General features: G+C 41.5%; 1 protein-coding gene across 2 annotated transcripts in view; it reads left to right on the top strand.

Annotated features, from left to right (window-relative positions):
* LOC308124001 (adhesion G protein-coupled receptor L3) overlaps nucleotides 1-23,180 on the top strand; it is a 236,365-nt gene that overhangs the window by 175,600 nt on the left and 37,585 nt on the right. For both annotated transcript variants that reach the window (XM_080486757.1, XM_080486756.1), the window contains exons 11-14: nucleotides 8,521-8,704; nucleotides 14,066-14,188; nucleotides 16,905-17,110; nucleotides 19,778-19,954. In XM_080486757.1, coding sequence (XP_080342883.1) covers nucleotides 8,521-8,704; nucleotides 14,066-14,188; nucleotides 16,905-17,110; nucleotides 19,778-19,954 — 690 coding nt within the window. The remainder of the gene's footprint in view (nucleotides 1-8,520; nucleotides 8,705-14,065; nucleotides 14,189-16,904; nucleotides 17,111-19,777; nucleotides 19,955-23,180) is intronic.

The following is a 23,180-nucleotide window of genomic DNA, read 5'->3' as shown; positions in this document are numbered from 1 at the left end:
CTTGGATTGTAGTGTGCTGTCTCACTCATGATGTTGCTCAAACCATGCATGCATCAGTGCATTATTCCACTGGAAGAGGCCTACAGGGAATGCTGCCGCTACAACATGTCAAAGGACTATCGTCACGAGTGCCACAACTGGTTTCCTCGCTGTGCTATGCTAAGAGCAACACATCACATCCCCTCGCTTGCTTTCCTCCCAGAGTGCATCCCTGTGCTGTGTTGCCCTGGATAGGGGACGCATATACTTCTATTGCTGCTTGCTTTAGTTTTGACATGCACATGCCCATTGCAGGCCCTTTCAGCGGAGGATAGGGAATCCTCATCCGTTTTTGATGGCAACACAGCTTCACATGTTGCAAACTGTGATGGACACTGTGCTCTGACACCTTTCCAACACATTGTTGAACTCTAACCACATGGGCAATTCTTCTCCTCATATGTGGAGCCTTAGGCAGTCATGACCCTGTTGCTGGTTCACCGGTTGCCTTTAATACAGCTCCAACTATTTCACATACGTGGCAGCCCATAAGACCTGCCCTTTTTGAGATGTAGTCATCAAGCCATCTTGATTTGGCCTCTGTCAAAGTCATTCAGATCCTGAAGCTTGCTCATTTTTCTTGCTCCCTACAAATGGACCCGAAGAACTGATTGTTCACTTGCCGCCTAATAGATCCCGCTCTTATGGCGTTGTAATGAGATTATGTTGTTTACTTCACATGTCAGTGGGTTTAATGTTGTGGCCTATCTGGGAACGTTCTCCTCAGATTTATCTTTATGCTGCCATGGGTGCATCTGGCCTCATGTTTTCACACTGTAGTGTGCACTTTGAGGATCCACATTAGAGTGCCAGACAAGGCAGTACACAAAGCTCAGCTGTGCAGCTCGTCCTCCTTTCCATTCCGTCGCGGCGTTGACAAACTCAAACAACAATGAAGTGCTTTCACTTGACGAACCAGAATAATGGAGCAACATCTGTGGCCTTAGGTAAACACAAGCATCGACTGCACACGCCGGCAGCCTGTGAGGGACCTTCATTGATTAGGGAAATTGGGCAGTGTTTTCTCCAACAGGACCCTGGTGGCCAACATAAGTGGGATTAGCAGAGGAATACAAAACAAATGAGAGATTCACCTGCCCCCCCCCTGCACTGAGACCATGCACGGTGCAGACGCTGACAGTACTGTGGGAAAAGACAGTTTGCAGGAGTGCAGGTGTTATTGTGGTGAAGTCCTGTCTGAGAACCTGAATGAGGTTAACAGTGATTCCATGCTTGATTGAGAACCCCTATCTTGTATAAATGGTAAACACATGACTCTGAAATTCACCTCATAATGGGATATTTATCTTGTTGTGATTACTCAGGGGTTTCAATACAAAACTCTATTTGTAGTTTTAGTTACATATGCATAAACAATTAAGCCTGTAGCAATCCCTCTGCCTCAGTTGGATATGTGCAGATGAATAACCACAATTCCTTTTTTTTATTATTATTAATTAATTCCAGGTATTTGACATTGTAAACATGTGTGCAATCACATCTGTACACCAAAGTAGCTATATTCCATATACACACACATACATCTATATATATATTTCCTCATTTTATAAAAATAATATATCCACACAAAATAGATCATCTATATTTGTGATTACACACACACACAAACACTTATTTATCTCCCTTTCTTTTTTATGAACAGTCATATCTGCGACATGTCAAAGCCATTGAAATCCCACTGAAAAGGGTTTGGCCTTGATAAATCTACAAAGCCTGTAATGATAACTCCCTATGTTCCGTTTCCCCTGCAGGAATGTTGCTGTCTTTTGCTCTTTGATTCTGAGCAAACATGATAAAAAAAATGGCGCCCTGCCTCTCTCGCCTTTGGTCATATTAATGGCAGCTTGTTTATAGGCAGTGACATTGTGGTTGTCCAATTACTGTGATTATGCCCATCCCTGTCATTCTAAGAGTCAAACACGCAAGCGTTTTTTTATGTTGTTTTCATGCGAGGTGGAGACGACTTATCTTGAATTGCGCTGTGACTGCTGCAGCTTGAGCCCAAGAAAAATATCACAAATGAAAAATCTTCAGTGGGAGCAGGCCATTGTGAATTTGTGAGATAGAGGGAGGATATCAAGCCCCGACCCTCATTAAAGTGACACCTTTGCATGAGAAGATGGCCGGGGGAGTGTCACAGCGCAGGATGACCTTAGAGCAGGCGAAACAGAGGGAGGCTCCGGTAACGAGATGATAAAAATTTCCCTGGTAGTCAATTTGTTGGAAGATGAAGATAACCGCTTCCTCATAAACAGAGACCTCCTCATCTGGACCGCAGTTCAGAGTTCTGCTTGAACGATCCCAGCGAGCAGATAGTGCTGCAGTGGAAACGGCTCCACCGATCAGAAAGGGGCTATAATTGTGAATGTTCAGCAGCTTTCTCCCGGTGTACTCTTTTAGGGCCTCTGTATTCATACACACACTATAAAGATGAAACGCTGGACGTTATTTAGCACAAAGGTTGTTGGGGAAATAATGAATCCGACTCGAAATGTCAAAGTTCATTTGTCATTTCCATGTAAACAGACCTCGTTTTCAAAACATTGATGTCTAAACACAAAACTTTTCTGAAGCAAAAAATTTAAAAACTATGCGTTTTCACTTGAAACTTTGTCGTGTGAACGGGGCCTCTGGCCTGCTTTAAATATTTATACTTTGAAAAAAGATGCTCAAGAAAATCAATTTATCTGTCTAATGTGCAAAGAAATGTGCCTTTTGAAATGTTTGATCTATATCTACATGTTTCTATTGTGTTTAATGGTTAATTTAAAAATTTTAGGTAACTGTAAATTAATTTTCTTGCCATATAACTGTTTTTATGCAGTTTTAATTAAACTTCCAAACCTTTGAAATTGTATGGTTTTCAAAGTTTTTATCGCAGTGTAGTGATTCCAATTATGTTACTCTGTAAGGTTTTAGAGCAGTTGGGTTTAATTGAAAGTTTATAGCATACCCTTATTTGGCTTGATCAGGAGAACTCAACACCGGTACCTCCACTAGGAATTAAATTATGACGGATACGTGTTTGGTTAATGGTAAAAAAAAAAAATAAAAAATTGCATTCAATCTCTTTTTTGAAATTTGATTTAAATCATATGAAAGACCAAAATTTTGATTAAGGTTGAAACAAAATGTTTGCTAAGAATTGACATGATTAGTGATGTGATCTGACCTTGATCGATGCATCGACTTGCTTAATACAATCGAGTAAGAGGAGCGGACCACATATATTTTGCGATGAGGATAAACAACTTTTTGCACAAAAACAGAAAATGTGACTGCAGCATTCATATTGTAGACATATACAGACAATATAAAATGGGGATTTCAAGGAACAGCACATCTTGAACGTAACTATTGTTGCCTAAAAGCATGCCTGACTTTCGCCACCGTTGAGGTAACTAAAGGGTCACCGTCTGGGAAGTAATAAGGTGAAACTCGACACACGAGGCAAGCAGGGGAGGAAGAAATGAAAGGTAATCCCTGAGAAACTCACCTACACGGCAGCAGCCACCCACTTACGAGAGAGAAGGCTTCGTGAAATATTAAAGCAGAAGGTTTTCAGAGATTCGTGGAGAAGACAGATGATTTGGCTTGCAGGTAGAACAAAACGGGCCAAAGAGAAGCACAGTGATGCAACAGCTTCACGTGTGCCTGGAGACACGGAGACAGATAGAGGAGGACAGCAAGAACAAGATATCCCTCCTTGGTTTTTTTTTGTTGTTGTTGTTGTTTTTTTGTTTTTTTTAAAGTGCTATTATTTGGAAATCAGCCTTCAACCTTGTGCAAAAACCAAAGTGAAGAACCAACCGGCGAATGGGAAGGGAAGGAGAGCGGAAGAACAGAGGGGGACGAGAGTCGGGTGCACAGCGAGCCAGGCAGAAAGAGAAGCGAGGGAGATCAGACTCAGCCAGAATCAATTTCCCAGACCCGGAGTTCATTTCATCAATCAGCTCACAGATAGAGGCACACGCACTCGGGGTTGGGTTGGACTCGTGCCAAGCTCACGCTAATGTCCACCTCTCCCTTTCCTTCCTTCGGCTTTGCTCTGGTACAAATGGCCCGTGCAATGCAGCTTTTCACACCCAGTCATCATCTTTGTTCCAAGTGGAACATTCCCGCAGTGGCGATCACCACCCATTAGTGTTTCTTCCAAAAACAGTCTTTTTTTTTTTTTTAGATATATAGATACTCCCAGCTTGTTTTCTTTCACCATCAGAAAATAAACCAGCCCCCCCCCCCCCCCCCCCCTTAAAAAACAAAGTGATTGGGCGTCTGGAGCAGCCCAGTTGAGCTGCTACATTTGACAGATGGAGTGGCAGAGTGCTAATAGCAGTAAAATAGCAGAGCGCCGTCACCACACATGTACCAACCACGATGGCGGGTGTGCTGCGCTATCCGGGTGCACCACCTACCCCTGTCACCTCTCCCATTTCTCCCACTGAGCCTGAAATTGTGCCAGCCTAACACCAACCACATGAAATTTTTCATTTTATTAGAAAGTTTCTTAATCAAATCAACAGTTTCCTCAATCTCAATTGTAAAAACAAGTCGATACATCTAAAGCAAATGTGAAGCTGAGATGAGCTCATGTGGCTCAATCGTCACGTCTATATGTTCAGAGTGTAAATTTCAACTAACATTTTTGCTTTTGGTAAACTGTTGGACATTTTAGTCGCATGGCAACTTCTTGAAGAAATACATATGTATTGAAAAAAAAAAGCACCATGCATAGCAGCTTACAGTATATTTTAGAATTTATCTGCTCTTCCATAAAAAGACTCTTTGCTTGTGTTTATTGCCACTCGAATAGAACTGAACATGCCCATTAACCTTCAAGGTCCAGTGAAATGGCTTATAGATTATTTTTGTCCCTGAGGTTTATAATGTCTTTTTCCATTAAGTTTTGGGTTTGGGGTCAGATAATAAAAAAAGGGCAAAAGGTGTTAACTTGGGAGTTCAAACTTGGGCCAGATGAGCACAGTAAACTTGTCATGTTCTACACAGACAAAGGAAAAAGTCGCTGGAAATTGATGACGTGCAATATTCCCTCTTAAGTGCACAGACGTGTGGCTTTTTTTTTTTTTAATTTAATGTTTTGGCACTGGTGCTGTGGTGCTACTTTAAGTTTATTCTGTGAAAGAAATAAGTTTCTGACTTATTCTGAAATGTTGCTAATGCTTTCTTTTGAGAGAATATTATTAATATATGACCATGGATGGGAGACATGTCAGTAAATACATGCTGATGCTCATTTGAAAAATGTGACAATTAAAACATTTTAACACCATGATGATTTCATGTTCAGATAAATGGATACGATCTTTTTATATTCATCAAGAGCAAAATTGAAGATAGATTTTTCTCATGGTAATCATTAATAACCTAAATCATTTAAATATATATTGGCTATCCATAAAGATAAAGTGTCACTTCCTCCAGTGTAATTTATGCGCGTCATATATCTATACAATAAACATTCAATTCATTTTATAGAGTGCTACTTTTTACACGATCATAAGCTGACATTTAACGTCCCAATGAAAGCCAACAACCCCTCATGAATAGTCACAGTGGACTGTGGAGACGTAGAACCGGACTCAAAGGTGACGGACCATCTGCCTCGGCTTGGATAGGTTCAGAGAACTTCGACGAGAGAATAAACAACAGGGTGGTCAGTGTACCACAGGTTAATTGGACCAGGAGCCGCCGAACTGGTTCTGTTTAGCTTCCCAGCCAGGCACGCCTCCAGACAAGTACCGCGAGAAAACCTTAAGAAATCAGTGGACTGCAGTTTGCAGAACACGAAAGTGTTGACGTCCGAGTCCTTGCTGACAGCTGCAGCGCTGCTTTGAACATAAATAGGTGAACAAATCACTCAGCGATGCAAAAAAGAAAAAAAAAAGAGAGATTATTCAGTCAGCTCGACCTTTAGAAGAAATCATTTCATTCATTTGCAATGTTGATAGCAGACGGCAAACTATTTCCCTCAACAAAGGCTGGATGTGGAGCGCAATGATGGAGAAATTGTCCATATGCGCAGGAATCACATTTTGCGCTGGAATTTCTTTGATGATAAGCCCATTGACGACGCAACAACATAAAAGGAGCTCCTTCTAGCTGATTATGAACACTAAAGGGAGGCATGTTTGCATTACACTGCATGTGTAGATTGGAGACGTATGCTCAAGTGCACTCATTGTCTCGTCAGGAAAAGCGTCCCGTCAATCATCTGCCTTCCAACACGGGGACAATACTCCACGGTCTTTATGTCGTAATTTCATTCTCTGCTTTAAATGAATGGAAATCGGCATGCTATATGCATATTAATAACCATAATGACTCATTTGTGTCGCAATGACTTGGCGATCTCTTTGCATACAAATGATGGAGCGTTAGTCAGTGTCAGTTTTATTGCTTTCTTTCAATTGGTCTCACACGTGCTCTGTTGGACCAGCTTGGAAACTGATACATTGCATTTTGAAGGTCCTTGTATTGTTTTCTATCATGTCCTTATAGATAGATAGATAGATAGATAGATAGATAGATAGATAGATAGATAGATAGATAGAGCAAAACAGCCTCTCCCCCCTGAAGAACCATTATTCCACTGTTTTAAGAAGTGCTGAAAAAAGAAATCTTGCAGTGGTGAACAAAAGGGTAAAGAGAAGAAAAAAAAAAAATGTCAGCGCCTAAAGAAAAAAAAGCTCCTTAATTGAGAGTGAATCAGCCTCTGCCTCGAGCTGAATGTCAAAAGGTGTGATTGTAGATTGGGTGCAGATAATGAATAATTACATCAAAGTTAGTGGGACACTTGTCTGTATGTGTGGCTGCTTTAGAACTGCATGCTGTCTGTGCATGTACCTGCGACTCCGTGCGTTCTTGTGCACTGGCAGGTGCAGAGGTGTGTGCTCACTCTTGCGTCAGAGTGTGTGTAGCACGCGTGTGTGTGTGTGTGTGCGTGTGTGTGTCACAACGTGGGCGGCTTCCTGTGTGCAGGCTATGTTTTGAATAGGGAAGAGCCAGCTGGTGCAGGGTGAAATTCCCAACCAGGTCAGCGATCAGTCCTGCATCGTCCACATGCAGTTTAAGATTGTGAAGTAATTGGAGGGGGTTTGGGGGCGCACGGTGTGACTATAAAGACTTTTTTTTTTTTTTTTTTTTCATCCCTCTTTGTTTTTTATGAATAGGAATTAATATGATACAGGCAAGCACATGATTTCCCTTATCGCCTTTAGCTTTATCCGCACGCGGAGTCATACCAAAGCTCTTATTCACTTTCATATTAATCCCCTTGATCAAAAATGGAATGGAGAAAATGTTGTAAGGACTCGGGGTTCACCTGCGGCGTGACACCCTCTGTTGTTTGACGCTTTGTCGCTTCAATCTTAAGGATGTCACAAGTGTACGGACATCCAGAGTATTTCCGATCTTAGATTTTATCTCGTTCCTTGATAGTGTAGAATTGCAATTAACAGTGTCGGAAATAAAAAAAAATAAAAAATCAATAAGCATAAGGGCCCCCACCCTCACTGTAATGCCTGAGAAATAGCTTATTGTCTGAGGGGGGGGGGGGGGGGGGGGGGGGGCAGTCAGGTTCACTCCGCTCTTTGGTGCTCTGGTACCAAGGAATGAATCGCTTTACTTGACCAATTAGTATTCCCTTCATAAATCTTGCCATTGGCATTTTTAAATCTTTAATGGCTCTTAATTTTTCATCTTGTCTCGAGGATGTTCTCTTTTTCCCGTTGCTTACTCACTTTGGCATTGTTGTGCGGAGATTAAAGAAGGTGTAATGGTTGTTCGATGCCATTAATATGCAGGAGGGATCTGAGCTGAATGGTTTCGGATAGTTGCTACGTTTGTGAGAATGTTTCACTGCTGTACTATATATATATATATATATATATATATATATGAAATTTTATTTTTCCGGTGTGTGTGTGTGTGTTGGGATTGTCTGCATGGAACAACATTCATCACACCAATTAAAGGCTCTGGCCTCAAGTCATGTAAGAACTGGCCTGTGGTCTTGTAAGCTTCGGTCCTGATTCATTTACATGATTAAGTCGTCTCATAGATAAAAGGGACAAAAACAAAAGTGAGCAAACAACGTGGTTATTGTCATTAGACATTCAGGTGTTGCTGACATTTGTTAACGATCCATGCCCACGAGAGCCACTTGGAAATGAACTTGGGCGGGGAAAAAAAAAAATCGAAAAATTGCTGAACGGAAAGACGATGAGGAAACGTTCTGGAATAAAAAAAATTAAAAAAGAAGGAACAATTCATGCATGTTCCATGCACGCTCCCACAGGATTGTGTGATTCATTTTTCAGCGCTGAGCTCCCTCTGATCCCGCTTCACTCACACCATTTACCGAATCACACTGTCAAACAACAGCGGTCCCAGGCCGGCTTCGCCTCCTCTCGCTAAATCGATGATGTTTGGATTCCCCAGGCCATGGTGGAGACGGTCAACAATTTGCTCCAGCCGCAGGCCCAGGCGGCTTGGAGGGAGCTGAGCACGGGCGAGCAGCTGAGGGCGGCCACCATGCTGCTGGACACGGTGGAGCAGGGGGCCTTCGTCCTGGCTGACAACCTACTGAAGACGGACATCGTGCAGGAGAACACAGAGAACATCCGTAAGTATATGTCAAGGTAGTTTAGTCGTGTATTTTGCTATGCGTTTTTCTGTATATTACGAAATTCATCCAATTGAAGGTCGTCTTGTGGTTTTCTCCCGATTACTCCGGGTTCCTCCTCCAGCCCAGGAACATGACTTACCTTAACCGGTCACTATGAATTGCCTGTCAGAATGAATTCTTGAAAAGAAAAAAAACGAACAAGGAGAAACGCCCCACTGGCAAAGGGACAACATGCAAACCTCACACAGGAAGAACAGTGTTGCGGTGAGACGACAGCACGTACCACTGCACCGCGGTGCTGCCGTTAAGAAAAGAAACGTTCTTACTTCGACTTTTGGCTCACGCCTCATCCACTGATGAGAAAGGGGAGGTATTTCTGACCTCTGCTACAATCATTTACCAGAGGATAATCAAGGTGGCATCTCCCCTGAAAGCAATGACTCGGTCCATCTTTATATGCAACGCGTGGCGTTTTCAATACAAAAGCATTGCGCAAGATGTTTAATCACCTCCAGGGACTGTATGTTTGAATGGTAGATAAAATAAACTTTGCATATAGATTCACTTGACGCAACAATAACCGAAAACACATTTCGGGGCAGAAGAGGACGATTGGGGATCTGGATTTCTCCTCTGGAGAGAGAAAGCATTGCAAATGGTATGCCAGCAAGCAAATTACATTTAATTTGGTTGTCTTTGTTTTTGATGAGTAAACCAGCTTGGGCAGAATTATCTCCTCAAGCTGCTCAGAGACAGATTATTAGCTCATGTGGAAGATGCAGCGATGCCAATTATGATATTTAGACCTTTTTTTTTTTTTTTTTAAGCTAAAATTAAGGAGCTCAATCATTCCTGCGATCTTCTTTTTGCTGTTGTTTTTTTTTCTTTCTGTGTTTTCACTCAAGCGTCCCAACTCTCACCGATGCTGCTTGTTGCACTGGGGTTACAAAGTTCACCGTGCAGCTATTGATCAGCGTAGTCTCATATTGACAGCAGAGCTCTTGAGGTGGCGGATCAAGTGTGAAGGTCACTGGAGTGATGCTTTTTTTTTTTGTTCCACTTGTAGGAGGTTAGACAGAGCCGCTTATGGCTGACGGCAGTCAGCTGTGAATTGACAATTATCTCAAATGATTGTGTTTATGTTCGTGTCAATTATTAGCCGGAATTAACCACTAGTGGTGCAGATCAGGGATCAGCGGCTCATTATTCAGTGCATAAATACCGAGCCAGAGCACGGATAATAGAACTTCTGTCATTACAGTTTTCCCTAGTGTTTTTTTTTTTTTTGTTTGTTTGTTTGTTTTTCAAAATGATCGCATCAGTTGTTTAAGTTCAGAATTTGCTGAGAGCCATTTAAACAACACAAAGTAAAACAAAATTGAATCATGCTTGGTTTTTTTTTGCAGCTCAGGCTAAGGGGAACTGTCATTGTGTATCGCCTTTTTCTCTGAACATGTGGGAGGTTTTTTTTCCCCGAGTTCCTGCTGCCATGGCAACCTAAAAAAAATATAGGTCTACTGACTTAAAAGGAAGCAAGCGTAAGGAGAATTAATAGAATGGGTTTTATTGTATCTGGCACACAATCCATCTGGGTATTAGGAGATTCTGGACTCGTTTGGAGAGGCGAATGAGACGATGCCTGCGCGACCGAAGTGAGATTTTATAGCACGTAGTGGTAGTCTGGTTAATTATGTGCGGGTGACATGTTTACTAGGCCTTATCTCTCTGTTTGCGCGGCTCATTTTTCTCAGCCAGTTGGCTCCTGCAATCCCTCATCCAATGCAAGGGTAGTTAAATGAGGACAAGGAGACCCTTTCAAACATTGGTAATCACCGCAGCAGCAAATTATTGATCCCTCACTTCGGCTTACATGAAACACGCAGGGTTTATTTATTTTTTTTGGTTCCCCCCCCCCCCCCCGTGCAAATGTACTCTATCTCAGACACACAGCGTCTGGTGGCATGTTGTGATTATTGGTCAGGGCGACCTGGTTGTCTTGCTTCAAAATGAATGCCGACCCACAGGAAAGATCCGTTCCAAATTTAGTCGGGCGCTGGTAATGAGATCTGCTTTCCTCGCTTTCAAAGAAGGATATTTCCTCAGCCATTGTGTCTGTGTTTGTGTTTGCGCGTCACACTGCATGTGCTCATCGAGCTCTTTGTCTGCACAAGAGCTCGCCTCGCTCTCGACATGATAATCTCACGAACAGATTTCTGCCGATTAGCGTGTTATTCAAACCGGCTTTGAATTTATAGCCTTCGGGTCCAGCAACTCCTATGGCATCAAAGAAATTCCCCAAAGCTTGTTGTAAGCTCTTTTACACAACCGCACTGGTGGAAAAAATTTTTTAAAAAAAAGAGCAGGAGAGGGAGAAGAAAAATGCTACCTTTATTCAAAAGGCAGGCTTGGAATCTAGGGAATGGTGAGCTATCTGGGGTATTGTTTTAACTAAGTTGAATTGGAATATAACCCCCCCCCCCCCCACACACACACACACACACACACACACACACACACACACACACACACACACACACACACACACACACACACCCCACCTCACCTCCCCCTTGGCCTTTACAAAAGCCCAGGAGAGTTTAAAGACAAAAGATTCTTTTTTTTTTTTTTTTTAAGCGAAACTATGGGAAGCTTTAGTTTGAAAGGGAGGATTAAATGTGCCCTCTTTGTAGCTTTTCATTGGCACTAACCTTTATCAAAGTCAGAAGTGTCACAGTCCACTGAAATCAGACCATCAGCTGAATGCGTTATCAGGCTTAATTGAGTTTCAGCTGGGGTTTTTTTTTTTCTTCTTTTTTTTTTTTTTTCTTTCTTTACACTTGATCGAGTTGTTGCAAGTTCAGAATTTCCCCCCACTGACAATGGCAGCGAACTCGGGAGTATAACTGAAAGTATTTGCTGTCAACAGTCAAAGCATCAGTGCTGATCAAGCCAGACAGTCACCCACAGATTACAGCTACTTTCTTATATAGACGATGTTGATTGGTTTCAAACTTGGACAATGGATTATTCAGCGCGCCCCCCCCCAAAAAAAAAAAAGAAAATAAGAAAATTACCCACAGACTACAGAGATGTTTAGGCTGAAAAATCGTCCAAATCCTTCTTTAAAGGAGCCCTTAATTAATTCACAGAGAGAAAAAAAGGATTGTGACGTCTGAGCTAATCCAACATGAACAAATATGGAAATGAATAAATATGAACATGAAAATTACACGTTGCAGGGACAGAGCTGCAGAAGGGCATACATCACACTATAATTAATCAATTGTCCTAGTTTTTTTGTGAAGTCAATCATTGTGTAAAATGGCCACCCACCATTGTATAATGAAGAGGAAACAAAACTCTGAAACGAAGTGTACTACTAGTAGTACGACATGTCTTTTTCTTTTCTTTTTTTTTTTTCTTTGTTTTATTTACTGTGAAACAGATGAAACCTCAATTCCGAACTATGTGATAATGCTAAAAACGGTGTTGTTCTAGTTTTCAACCGAGAGACTGTACACATAAGGGACCAGGGACGTTCTTCACTGAGAACTCACAAGAACACTGCTACTGCCGGCTCTCATTTTAGAAATAAGCTTCACACCAAAGGTGTCAAACACATTTTAGATCAGAGGCCACATAAAGTCCAATTACATCTTGAGTAGTGTTAAAAAAAAAAACTATGTTTAAAAAGCCGATGGCTTCTTTGGAATTCGTGACCAGCTGTATTAAAAGTCCTAACTGTAAGCAAAACCTTTGCCCAATGCACTGACTGTGAAACTATAGTCTTAAACGTGTGCCATCTAATAAATAAACATTGATATTAAATCTTTTCAATACAATCTCAGTAGTAGTGTTTATGAATGTAGCCGGTGTCAACACATTCCTGCCAAAGGCTACTCTGTGATGTTGATAATTGTAAATGTGTACATAAACTGCCCGCACCGCGCATGCGTGTCTGGGCATATTTACAGAGAAACGCGTCCGCCGCTTCTGCACTTGTTTGATTTGACATTTGGGAATACCTAATCTGCGCACGGGTCGGTGGTACCTGACTGCATAGACAGATACTGTAAATCCCCTCGGGGAGATCCGATTTGGATTCTTCAACGCTCAGGCAGACTCGGCTGCTTTATTAAAAGCTCAGTTGCATCCCGCCGTAATAACGCTGATGGAGCGAGCTTTTATTTATTTCAGCCAGGCTCCTATCAGCGACTCGTTTTCCTCTGCTGTATGACACCGGAATCTTTGAACCATAAATTAGGAGCTCGCTTCAGAGACACAACAGCTGTTGAGCTGCCGGATGAAAGCCAGCTCGTCTTCCCTCGCTTGTCTTTATCGTCTTCTTGTGTCTCTCGCTCTCTGTGCTCCTTAAAATGACAGCGTTTTTTTTTTTTGGTTTGTTTGGTGTTTTTTTTTCTTCAAAGACAACCTTTAACTTTTACAGTTGAAGAAGAAAAAAAAAAAACCAGCATCACCTTCACTCTTGATAGTCATTCATAGCAAGACCCTGACCTCCGCTGAACGCTAAGTAATAAGAGCGAGGCAGTACTTCAAAGCTGCGTGAATCATGAAAAGATGTGTTGCATTTAGTGCTCTTTGGGGGTGCTGTGATTAATAAAAACCTGTGACTACATGAAGAAAGCTTTTTGATTTAGCGAGGGGATTAGAAGTGTGTTTGAAATCTGCTAATGGCTGATGTCTGCTGTGGGCTGGGGTCTTCACCTGAGCATTAATGACACGTCCCTATGATGATTTCAATTGTACGCCAATCATAATTACCTCTAAATGCAGATTAAAAGAAAAACTCGGTTAATGCGAGCTGCAGACTTTCTCATTAGTGGTTTTTACTGTGGCTTTAAGCGTCGCTAGACTCTTCGCCTCTGTTCAGAAATGGCAGGATTGCGGAACAATGCAAACGTATAGCAGCCGCTACAACAGAACTCATTTCCTTACGTTTTACGCTGCACAAATAGAAACACGGTTTAGGTGCTTCGCTTGGTGCAAATGCTACATGCAGAGAGAGTTTCTATTTTACCCAGTTTTTAATGAGTCGCTTGTAAAAAAAAAAAAAAAAAACTCTTTAATTCTGATGCTGGCTTTTCGAAAAGTGATTAAAATAGGGAATGAGACATATTTTCCATTTCAGTTTAAATAAGATAGATAAGATATTTTTTTTTTGTTTATTTATTTGTTTTTTCTTACATGTTAAATAATTCATGAACCCACAAAGGTTACCCCATTCAGATGTCCTATTGGCCAAATTCATGGACAAAAAAAGACGTGGTTTCTCCAACCCTGCTGTTGATCACTAAATGTGGGCTTGACTTGTATTTTTTTTTTGTGTTTGCTGTACAGAGCTGGAAGTCGCAAGGATGAGCACAGATGGGAACTTGCCGGATCTGAAGTTCCCACAAACTGGAGGACAAGGCAACTCCATCCACCTCTCAGCGAACACGCTGAAGCAGCACGGACGAAACGGTAACACCACCATTGTTAACCGCTCGCTGCTCCAGGTGCTTTATTGTTGAAGGTTGAGGTAAATGTAACAGACAAAATGGGACTTTTCTGGAGTATAAATGGTGTGGTAATCCTCGAAGACTTTTCTGATGTACAATACCAATGATAATTAATCAAAGAACCTTTTTTTGCCAACTTTTATTCATGCCACTGCGGCATGGAATCATAGGAATCTCATTGCAGATGCTTGTGAATAACTTCCAATTTACTATCCAAATCCTTTGTTGGTGTGCATATAAAGCACAGAGATCTTCCTGCTGGCTTCATATAAGAATCAGTTACATCCAAGCACCGGCTCCAAACTGTAAATGAGGCAGTTAGATACAATACGCCGCGATCTTCAGGAGCAACGCAGCCCCATTTCTCCACTTTGCTATCAGCTCATGCAAATCGGAATCGACTCAAGCTGTGCCCGGTGCATCTCGGCTAGATGACTGAGTCCACGTCCAGCCGTGCCCGGGCGGAGTCGTTATAGCAGGGTGGCAGATATTTCCCCGTCATCTCGTGCTATAGAACCCAAATTGTTTTCCTTTCATCTGAGAGAGTGATCGCCTTCATGGCGGGTGGGAACTTTTCTTTCATATTAGCACTGAAAGTAGGATTGCAGGATAAGGCATGGCTGTGTGTGTGTGTGTGTGTGTGTGTGTGTGTGTGTGTGTGTGTGTGTGTGTGTGTGTGTGTGTGTGTGTGTGTGTGTGTGTGTGTGTGTGTGTGTGTGTGTGTGTGTGTGTGTGTGTGTGTGTGTGTGTGTGTGTGTGTGTGTGTGTGTGTGCAAAAGAGAATGACAATGGGAAATTATTAAGTGGAAAAATGGTTGCTTTTGTCAGGGAGATAGAAAAATAAAGTGGTCACCACATTTTTTGGGGGGAGGTGAATTAACTGTTTATTGATGCGGGAAAAGATTTTTTATTTTATTTTTTATCTCCTTGTGGAAATCTTTCAGCAAACCTGACACCGGTTCTTTCTTCGAGGGGGTTTTCGTAATGAGCGGTTCTCATTGTTGCATTCAAAATGATTACACAAAAGGATTATTTTCAGCAGCCGTTTTGTTATCACACCTTTAGATAAATTATATGAAAAGCCTTTTTTTTTTTTTTTTTTTTTAATAAAGCCCAGTTGTCAGAAAACTATTTATTGTTGGAATTCCTCGCACACTTTAATCACATTGATATTGATCTATGTGACATAAGTGTGCGGAGGATGCGTTGTTTTGATCTTGGATCAGATTTTCTGGTAAACGTAAGTCTTAAATCAAACTTAAGATTGAGGAGAAGCTTTTTGTGTCAACATGACAAAAGAAAATAGTCTACAGAAAATACTTTTGGAAAGGCGTGTTCACATTCAGGTTAAGGCAGCTTTTCATGAACATTACTTTCCAAGCCATCACACGGAAAAGGGTTTTCAAAGGGTTTATTGTTCCTTCCCCCCCCCCCCCAAAAAAAAAAAGTTGGACTTTTACTTAATCTTGAAGCTATTATTTACTTTTGTGTGCAATAAAGGAATTCCTACTGCTGTTAAAGTCCTTCAAAGATGATTATTGTCCGAAATGCATTGGATTGGTGTGTCAGTGAAAACCTGAATGAAACATTGTGGTTATGTCTGCTAACATATCCCTGCTTCGCTTGTCATGTTTTTTTATCAAATCAAAATTCGGAAATAGTAGCTTATACTACTTTATGATAATAATTTATGATGTGCTTCCATGTTAAGGCGCATCCTTACACTATTGCACTACTGCATTTTAATGTTTGCACTTTGATTCAGGAGCTACACGCTTTACGTTTGAAGGTGCATCGCAAATATCCAATCAAAATTATTTTCAAGCACAAAGTAGACATTTCTTCTGCGCGCCAGAAACTTAAGGTCCATCCAGACCTTATTTTTTAATGGGACATTATCAACCATAAATAGTCGGTATAGCTTAATGCAGGGGAAGGGGGTTACTGGAAACTGTTGGCAACATAAGCCCATTATTTTTAATGAAGTCATTTTTCCAACTCGTATCATAAACATTTCTACTTCTAAGAGAATGCAACATCAAGCCTCAAATTTGACATTTTAACCTTTCATTTCGATGCAGTGACGTCTGCGCTCGCCGCTGGTTTTGGGGTTATAAGGAGGAGAACTCGGTATTACTTCTTCTATCCTGTAAAGTTGTCACGTCATCAGCATTGAACGCAGCAGGAAATAATGTACAGCAGCATCTGTTTGCTGTCTGAAGACAAGTTCGGGTTGAGGAAATTGTGACCGGCCAACATCTATTATATTAATTGAATGTGACGGCCCTTCCACCACCACCCGACCCCATCCCACCCAGGCTCCAGCAGGGCCCCACATTAATTGAGTTTGTGGTTCAGTTGAAAGCAAATATTGGATTCTATATTTTGTGTGTGTGTGTGTGTGTGTGTGTGTGTGTGTGTGTGTGTGTGTGTGTGTGTGTGTGTGTGTGTGTGTGTGTGTGTGTGTGTGTGTGTGTGTGTGTGTGTGTGTGTGTGTGTGTGTGTGTGTGTGTGTGTGTGTGTGTGTGTGTGTGTGTGTGTGTGTGGAAAGGTTTTCCCAAAATGCAGGCATCTTATATTTGTTTTTAATCATTCATTGTCAAAGAAGGATCTCACCTCACCTCATTCTCCCCCAAATTGCCCTTTGTCATTATTTAATTGTATTTGTTCTCTTTCAGGCGAAATTCGAATCGCGTTCGTCCTGTACAAACACATCGGGGTCTACCTCTCAACGGAGAACGCCAGCATGAAGCTGGGCAGTGAAGCCTTGGCAACCAATTACTCCGTTATCGTTAACTCGCCGGTTATCACCGCCGCCATCAATAAGGACTCCAACAAGGTCTATCTCTCTGACCCGGTCATTTTCACCATCAAACACCTCCAGGTAATTCTGCACGTCAGCTTTGTTTATTCACTTGGATGTCGGTGCGGTTTGGCGTGCCCGCTTAAGGAAACACCCTTGCACGTGCATTTTGTGGATGGAACCGATCATCATCATTTTCTCTCTCCCCAGAAGCACAACGAAGACACACAAATCCCTCCTCAAACCACGAAAATTAAGTCGGAAATAAAGCGATTTTGATTCCGGGAAAGGTGTGACAAATTAAATCGCGAGGAACCAAAATTGCTCACAAGGTGACAGTGAGGGAAGCACGCTGTTGTTTATTAGCTCGAGCGCAGGCCTCATCTCCCGAACAAATATCAGTCATATTCGTCCTCACTGGAGGCTGCTTAGTCATAGCGGGGAGTCGTGACTTCTCCCCCTCTTGACTCCATTATCTTCTCCGCACTCCGCTACCCTCAAAATATCCCTGTTTTGTCTACAAACAGTGCCTGTAGCTATTATCAAAGATGTTGTACAACCATAGGAGAATTGCAGCAGGTCTCATGTGTGGGAGGGACCTGGAAGAAAGCCGCAACAGCAGCAGAAAGAGACGAGGAGTGCAGAGCGGCAGAGAAGGCAGTATGACGATAGCTTATGGATGTCAAAATGAAATGGTGGGGAAATGTCAAGGGGGCAATGTCATCGCAGTTATTGCTTTGACTCACCTGTCTTCAGTGTAATTTGTAATTTCTACTGTAGATTCACTAATTTTACTGTTGGTCTAATGTTTGGGGGGGCGCTTATTATACTATTTTCTCGCTCACATCAAGGCATTTTTTTTAATAAAATAGGGCCCTTTTGGAAAAGCTGCTTTCACTTGTAACACTGGAGTGTGCCAGAAGAGCTTCCACTGTGGTTGTCATTTCCTCATGTTAGAATGCCATAAATAAACAGGCATTTACATATAGAGTACATTCTGTGCACACTGGGGGGCTGCATGATTAATCACATAATAATCATGATTATAATTTTGGCTCCATCAATTAATTAAACTTGAGTGGATGCAATATTGACACAAAATATTGACTGGGGCATCAAATAAAGGGGCTTGCTTTCTCTGGTAAACTGGTAAAACCAATCACATGAGTTGAGATCGGATTCCTTTGTTGGAAGGTCTTCTACAAATGTGGCTTTCACTTAGAAAAAGTATGCAGAATGCAAAATTGTTGGATGACAACAGATTTTAGTACATTTTCTAAATAATTGGGAAAGGGTGTATTGCTGAATCTTTGGTAAAGTTAAAACCTGCATTGATAAATGAAGTTGTGACTCAAAAAGAAATCTTTACTTTCGATTACAATAAAATGTGTGTCAATTAAATATGCATGTTCTGAAGGACTAGTTAAAAGACAACACGAATGACTCTATTGCTAAATGACTCAATAACAAAATCAATAATTTTCCACAGTGGTCATTGGCTAATTATCATATTCTGTCTTCTACTCTTACTGCTCAGATTTTTCATGTTTTCCCCAATACATGTTGCCAATTTCAATATTTCCCAAACATGTACAGACATTAAATAAGATTTCATGTAGACATTACAGTATAAAAAAACTATTTATATTCATTCGAAAGACTCCTGTGATTAAATATGTTTTTTTATATTTTTTGGAATGTCCTCACTTCCTGGAGTATAAAATTGCATGAGTAATAACTGTATACAGAGCATAATGGTAGAATATATGATACGGGACTTGTCGTTCCACTTTGTCCTTGACAAGGAATGTCAGACATGTTTACTGTGCTTCTGGGGAGGGGCTCCTGCATGTCATCGTTCCCACAGCTCCCTCTCAAATGTGAGGTTTTGGATCACTGGTCTTCTGGGATGATGATGTGTCCTCTAGTTATTGTTTCGCTTCCTTGCCTTGCCACTTAATGGGACCAATTAAAGCCATTAATGGGACGGAGGGTCATCCCATCTCCTCGCTGCGGAATATTTTACGCAGGGTTTTCGGGTGTGTGAAGGGGAAACTCAATCAGCGGCACATTTGCATTCGCAGAGGATAAACCTTATTAGGGTAATCACCCTACAGCGAGTGTGAAACTACGAAAACCTCCGGTTCCGTTCGTAGTGTTTATCCTAAGAAAGCAGATGCGTTTAACCTTGGGATCTGATAATCGCCGAGAAAAGGATACGGAGGGTCGTTTTCTGTGGCTACAAAAGCAATTGGGCTCAAGAGGAACCGGCTGTTGACGTATCTATTTATCAGCAGTTATGTTTTTGTTGTGCCTGTGTGTTACCTAACCTCAGAGTCATGGATGACTTTTATAAAATGGCAAGCAGGATAGCGGGGAGGCGTGCTTGTCATTAGAACGGCAGCCCGGCACAGACAGCAGCGGAGCCCATTAAACAGTGTGGCGGTCCATTGTCGCGCCGGGAAAGTTAAAGAGAAAGGTCAGAAGGCACAATGAAAAGCAGGCATGAGGCCGCTTGATGCTTTATGACAGTAAAAGCACCTGCAATTCACTTTCAAATGAATATGGATTGCAGTGGAGAGAATTTAGCCTCTTTTTTTTTTTTTTTTTTTAGGAGGATGTTTATTCCGCAAACAAAAAGGGAGGCAAAAAGGGACCGAGCTAATGTGCGATTAACTCCAGACCCCGTGCGTGGAACTTTGTGATCCTGCTCATTTATTTTGCTGGCTTTTCTCTGCCCATTAACAGCAATCCGAGGAGAACTTTAACCCCAACTGTTCATTCTGGAGTTACTCCAAGCGGACCATGATTGGGTACTGGTCCACGCAGGACTGCCGCCTGCTCGGCACCAACCGGACCCACACCACCTGCTCCTGCACGCATCTCACCAATTTCGCCGTCCTCATGGCTCACGTGGACGTCAAGGTAGGACATGCAGCTACATTCTTTCCTTTTCTGCCTAAAACTGGAAACATTAAAACATAAAAAAAATTGGAAGCTTTCATTCAAAGGAAAATATATGTATATTCTGTGAATGTGGTTTGAGAGACTTAGAAAAACATTGATCCCTCAGGGTTAAAACGGCAAACTCGTTCAATGTTGATTGGCTGGCAAAAAAAAAAAAAAAAGGTGAAAATCAGCCAGTATAAAGCACAAGGTCTGCAGCCGTGTTTGTCAATATATGTTTTGTGCCCCTTCGCTTTTAATCCAATGGTTAAAATAGGCAGATAACTGCTTTCTGACCTTCGCAGCACTTTGCAGACGTGCACACACTCAAAGTGCCAATGCACGCTATTCTTGTGAAGTTTTAAACAATGACCCAGTGTAAGTGTGTATTGATTGCCGCTATCTTCAAGCCCCCATATGTGTGAAGCAGTTCAAATATACAATATGATTGACTCCAGCATGGAGCAAGTCTGTAAGCAGCTGTTTGAGAGCCGTAACCGCTTGTGAAACCATTTTTTTGGGATATTTTGGTTTAATGATTTATAATTTTCTTTTGGCCTTCAGACCTCCTTTTCAAAATCTTTGAATGGTCAACCCTGTCCTTGCGCTCAACTCTCCTTAACCAAATTAATATTTGTTCAAAGCTTCACACATTGAGCTGTGGTTCTTGAATTGTTTCAAAACGGACTGAAAAGGATGTCATAACATTGTTAAGGGTAAAAGCATGTCATCACTATTGACATTTTTTAGAAATTTAAAAAAAAGCAACCTTGCAACTGTAGCATTATGTGTAAAACTCATTATGTGGCATTATGTGGGAAATGTCTTCACCACACATTTTGCACATTGTTTGAGTTGAAAATAAGAATATTCAAAGATAAATCACAGTGACAAAGTGAAATTAGCTTTGGAAGTGTCATCAGAAGATGAGGAGCACATCTAACATGTATGTGCTAATGGAAAGTTTACACAAAGTAGAAGAAACGGCAGTGACAAGAGCCTAAATCTGTATGTTAAATGAAAGAACAGCTGTTGCATTGCGGGTTTTAGATTGCCATTTCTTTTTGTTTTGATGTCGACAGCCTAAGTATTTCAGTGACAGGGTGCTTGAAGAGGTTGCTGCTGGCAGAGTCGAGTGACTTTTGGTATCTAATATAATATGTCTCTGTCAAGCTGCTCTTCTAAATCAGTAGGCGAAAACAATATATCTCTGGGCCTCATCTCAAGCTGGCCCCTCGCCCTCTTTTTTGTTTTTCCATCGGACACAATACACAAACCCAATTGCAAAAACATTCATGCACACAATAGGAACATTAACGATGTTTGTTTCCTCCCCTGTATCTGACACACATGATCCCGGGACGGTGCTTTACGTCCATCCAGAGAAAGGCGCTGTTTGTCACTCGGCAGCATGACTTGAATGGACGACTTGACTTGAATCTGGCACGTATAGGGGAGCTGCGAAGAAGACTCCGCGCATTAAAAGCAGAAGAGAAGAAGAGAGGAAGCATTTAAAGCGGCTCTTTCAGTCAAGCCAGTCTGGCTCGCCTCTGGCACCACGTTCAATGCTGCAAAGTGGACAGTAGTTACACCCCAGCTCTTAGTGATAGTTTGGTTGTTTTTCTCTCTCTTTGCACCACGCTTTCCTTGGATGTTATAAAAGACAGCTTGCTGGGTGGTGTCTGAATGGGAGCAATGGAGGCTTTTTATTTGACAAACTGTCACTGTGTTGAATGTTCGAATGGGGCAAAGGGTGTGTGTGTGTGCGTGCGTGCGTGCATGCGTGCGTGTGTGTGTGTGCGTGTGCGTGCATGAATGTCACAAATCTCATAAACTGAAGAGACATATCTGTTTTTGTAACCATGGCAACAGAACGTACCACAGCTCATCATCCCAGCATTGTTATTACTCATTACCCTCAGAGCAACAGATTATGTTTTTAGCCTTGTTTATTCTTCCCCAGCATTTTCAAAAGTGGGTGGGAGCGGGCTAGTCAAGTTTAAATTACAATTTCCTTTCCAGGAGCGGAGAAGTCCTCCCACAATATCACCTCATCCCGGGTACGAGCAGGGCTAGGCAGGAGTAATGAGAGCAACATTCAACAATAGTGATTTAAGGGTTATTAAACTGTTGTCTGTATTGGTCCTGGAGCAATACCCTAGTTCTGATTGCAAACAAACTTCCATGTTTAGAAGGCCACATACAAACTGCCATTTGTGGACGAACTAAAGGGGGGAACTGGCAGCCTTTTATGAAAACCCACATTTTAGAAGGCAAAGTAATGTAAGTATAATGAAGACAAGTCTAAAGTAAAGATAGAAGACTGGATGACAGAATATATAACTTGTGTGGTTGTTGAGAGTTATATGTAGAAGCTTACTTATATATATTGAATGTAAAACTCGATAGAATGTCCAACAAGGTCGTGGGACATTTAAGCTGATCATAGCCGACTCTGCGCAAAGTCAGAGTACAGAAAGGCAAACACTATTTTCACATTTACACTTGTAACTGCAATCAAAATTATAAGAGCAGAAGCAGGGGATACATTGAACTTGGTGGGGCTATATCCCCTCATCAACCCAGGCAACATAATATAATATATGTTTTTTCCTGCTTATAAGTGTAACCTTACTGTATGAGTGCTTTTCATTCAAAGTCGGCTTGAAATCCCTGCATTTTACGCCTCTATCAGGTTCTCTTTAATTGTCCTTATATCACATTTCTCACAATAAATGAGCTCGCTCCATGAAATACAGCAGTAAAGTTCTCAAAGCCAGGTGAGGTACATTGTTTCAAAATAACAATCATTTCACACTAATTATATATAATCAAACCTGACAGGTATGACAGTCTTCACCTACCATTAAGAGTTTAAAGGCTTTACCAACTAAAGTTTCAGCACTTTGAGCTGAAGCATTTGTCAAAAAAGAAAAACCTACGTATATATATATGTGGGCTCACAGTTTTTAACATCGGGACATTGTCATCAGACTCAAGCTGACAATGATTTGAAGTGTAGGCAAGGTAAAAAAGAAAAATGCCCACACATTTATATTAATAAGAGAGTGTTGAACTAAAATGTACTGTACAGGATGTGAGATTGGTTGACAGACTGAGCAGGAGAGAAACCTCGGTCTCATTGGGATTAATTATGTTTGAAGTCAATTAGTTCCTTAAAATAATTCCTAAATCACATATTGTG

Source organism: Lipophrys pholis (genome assembly GCF_963383615.2).
Source record: "Lipophrys pholis genome assembly, chromosome: 18".
Taxonomy (NCBI): Eukaryota; Metazoa; Chordata; class Actinopteri; order Blenniiformes; family Blenniidae; genus Lipophrys; species Lipophrys pholis.
The sequence above is the reverse complement of the archived record's forward strand: the minus strand, read 5'-3'. Positions and strand labels throughout refer to the sequence as shown.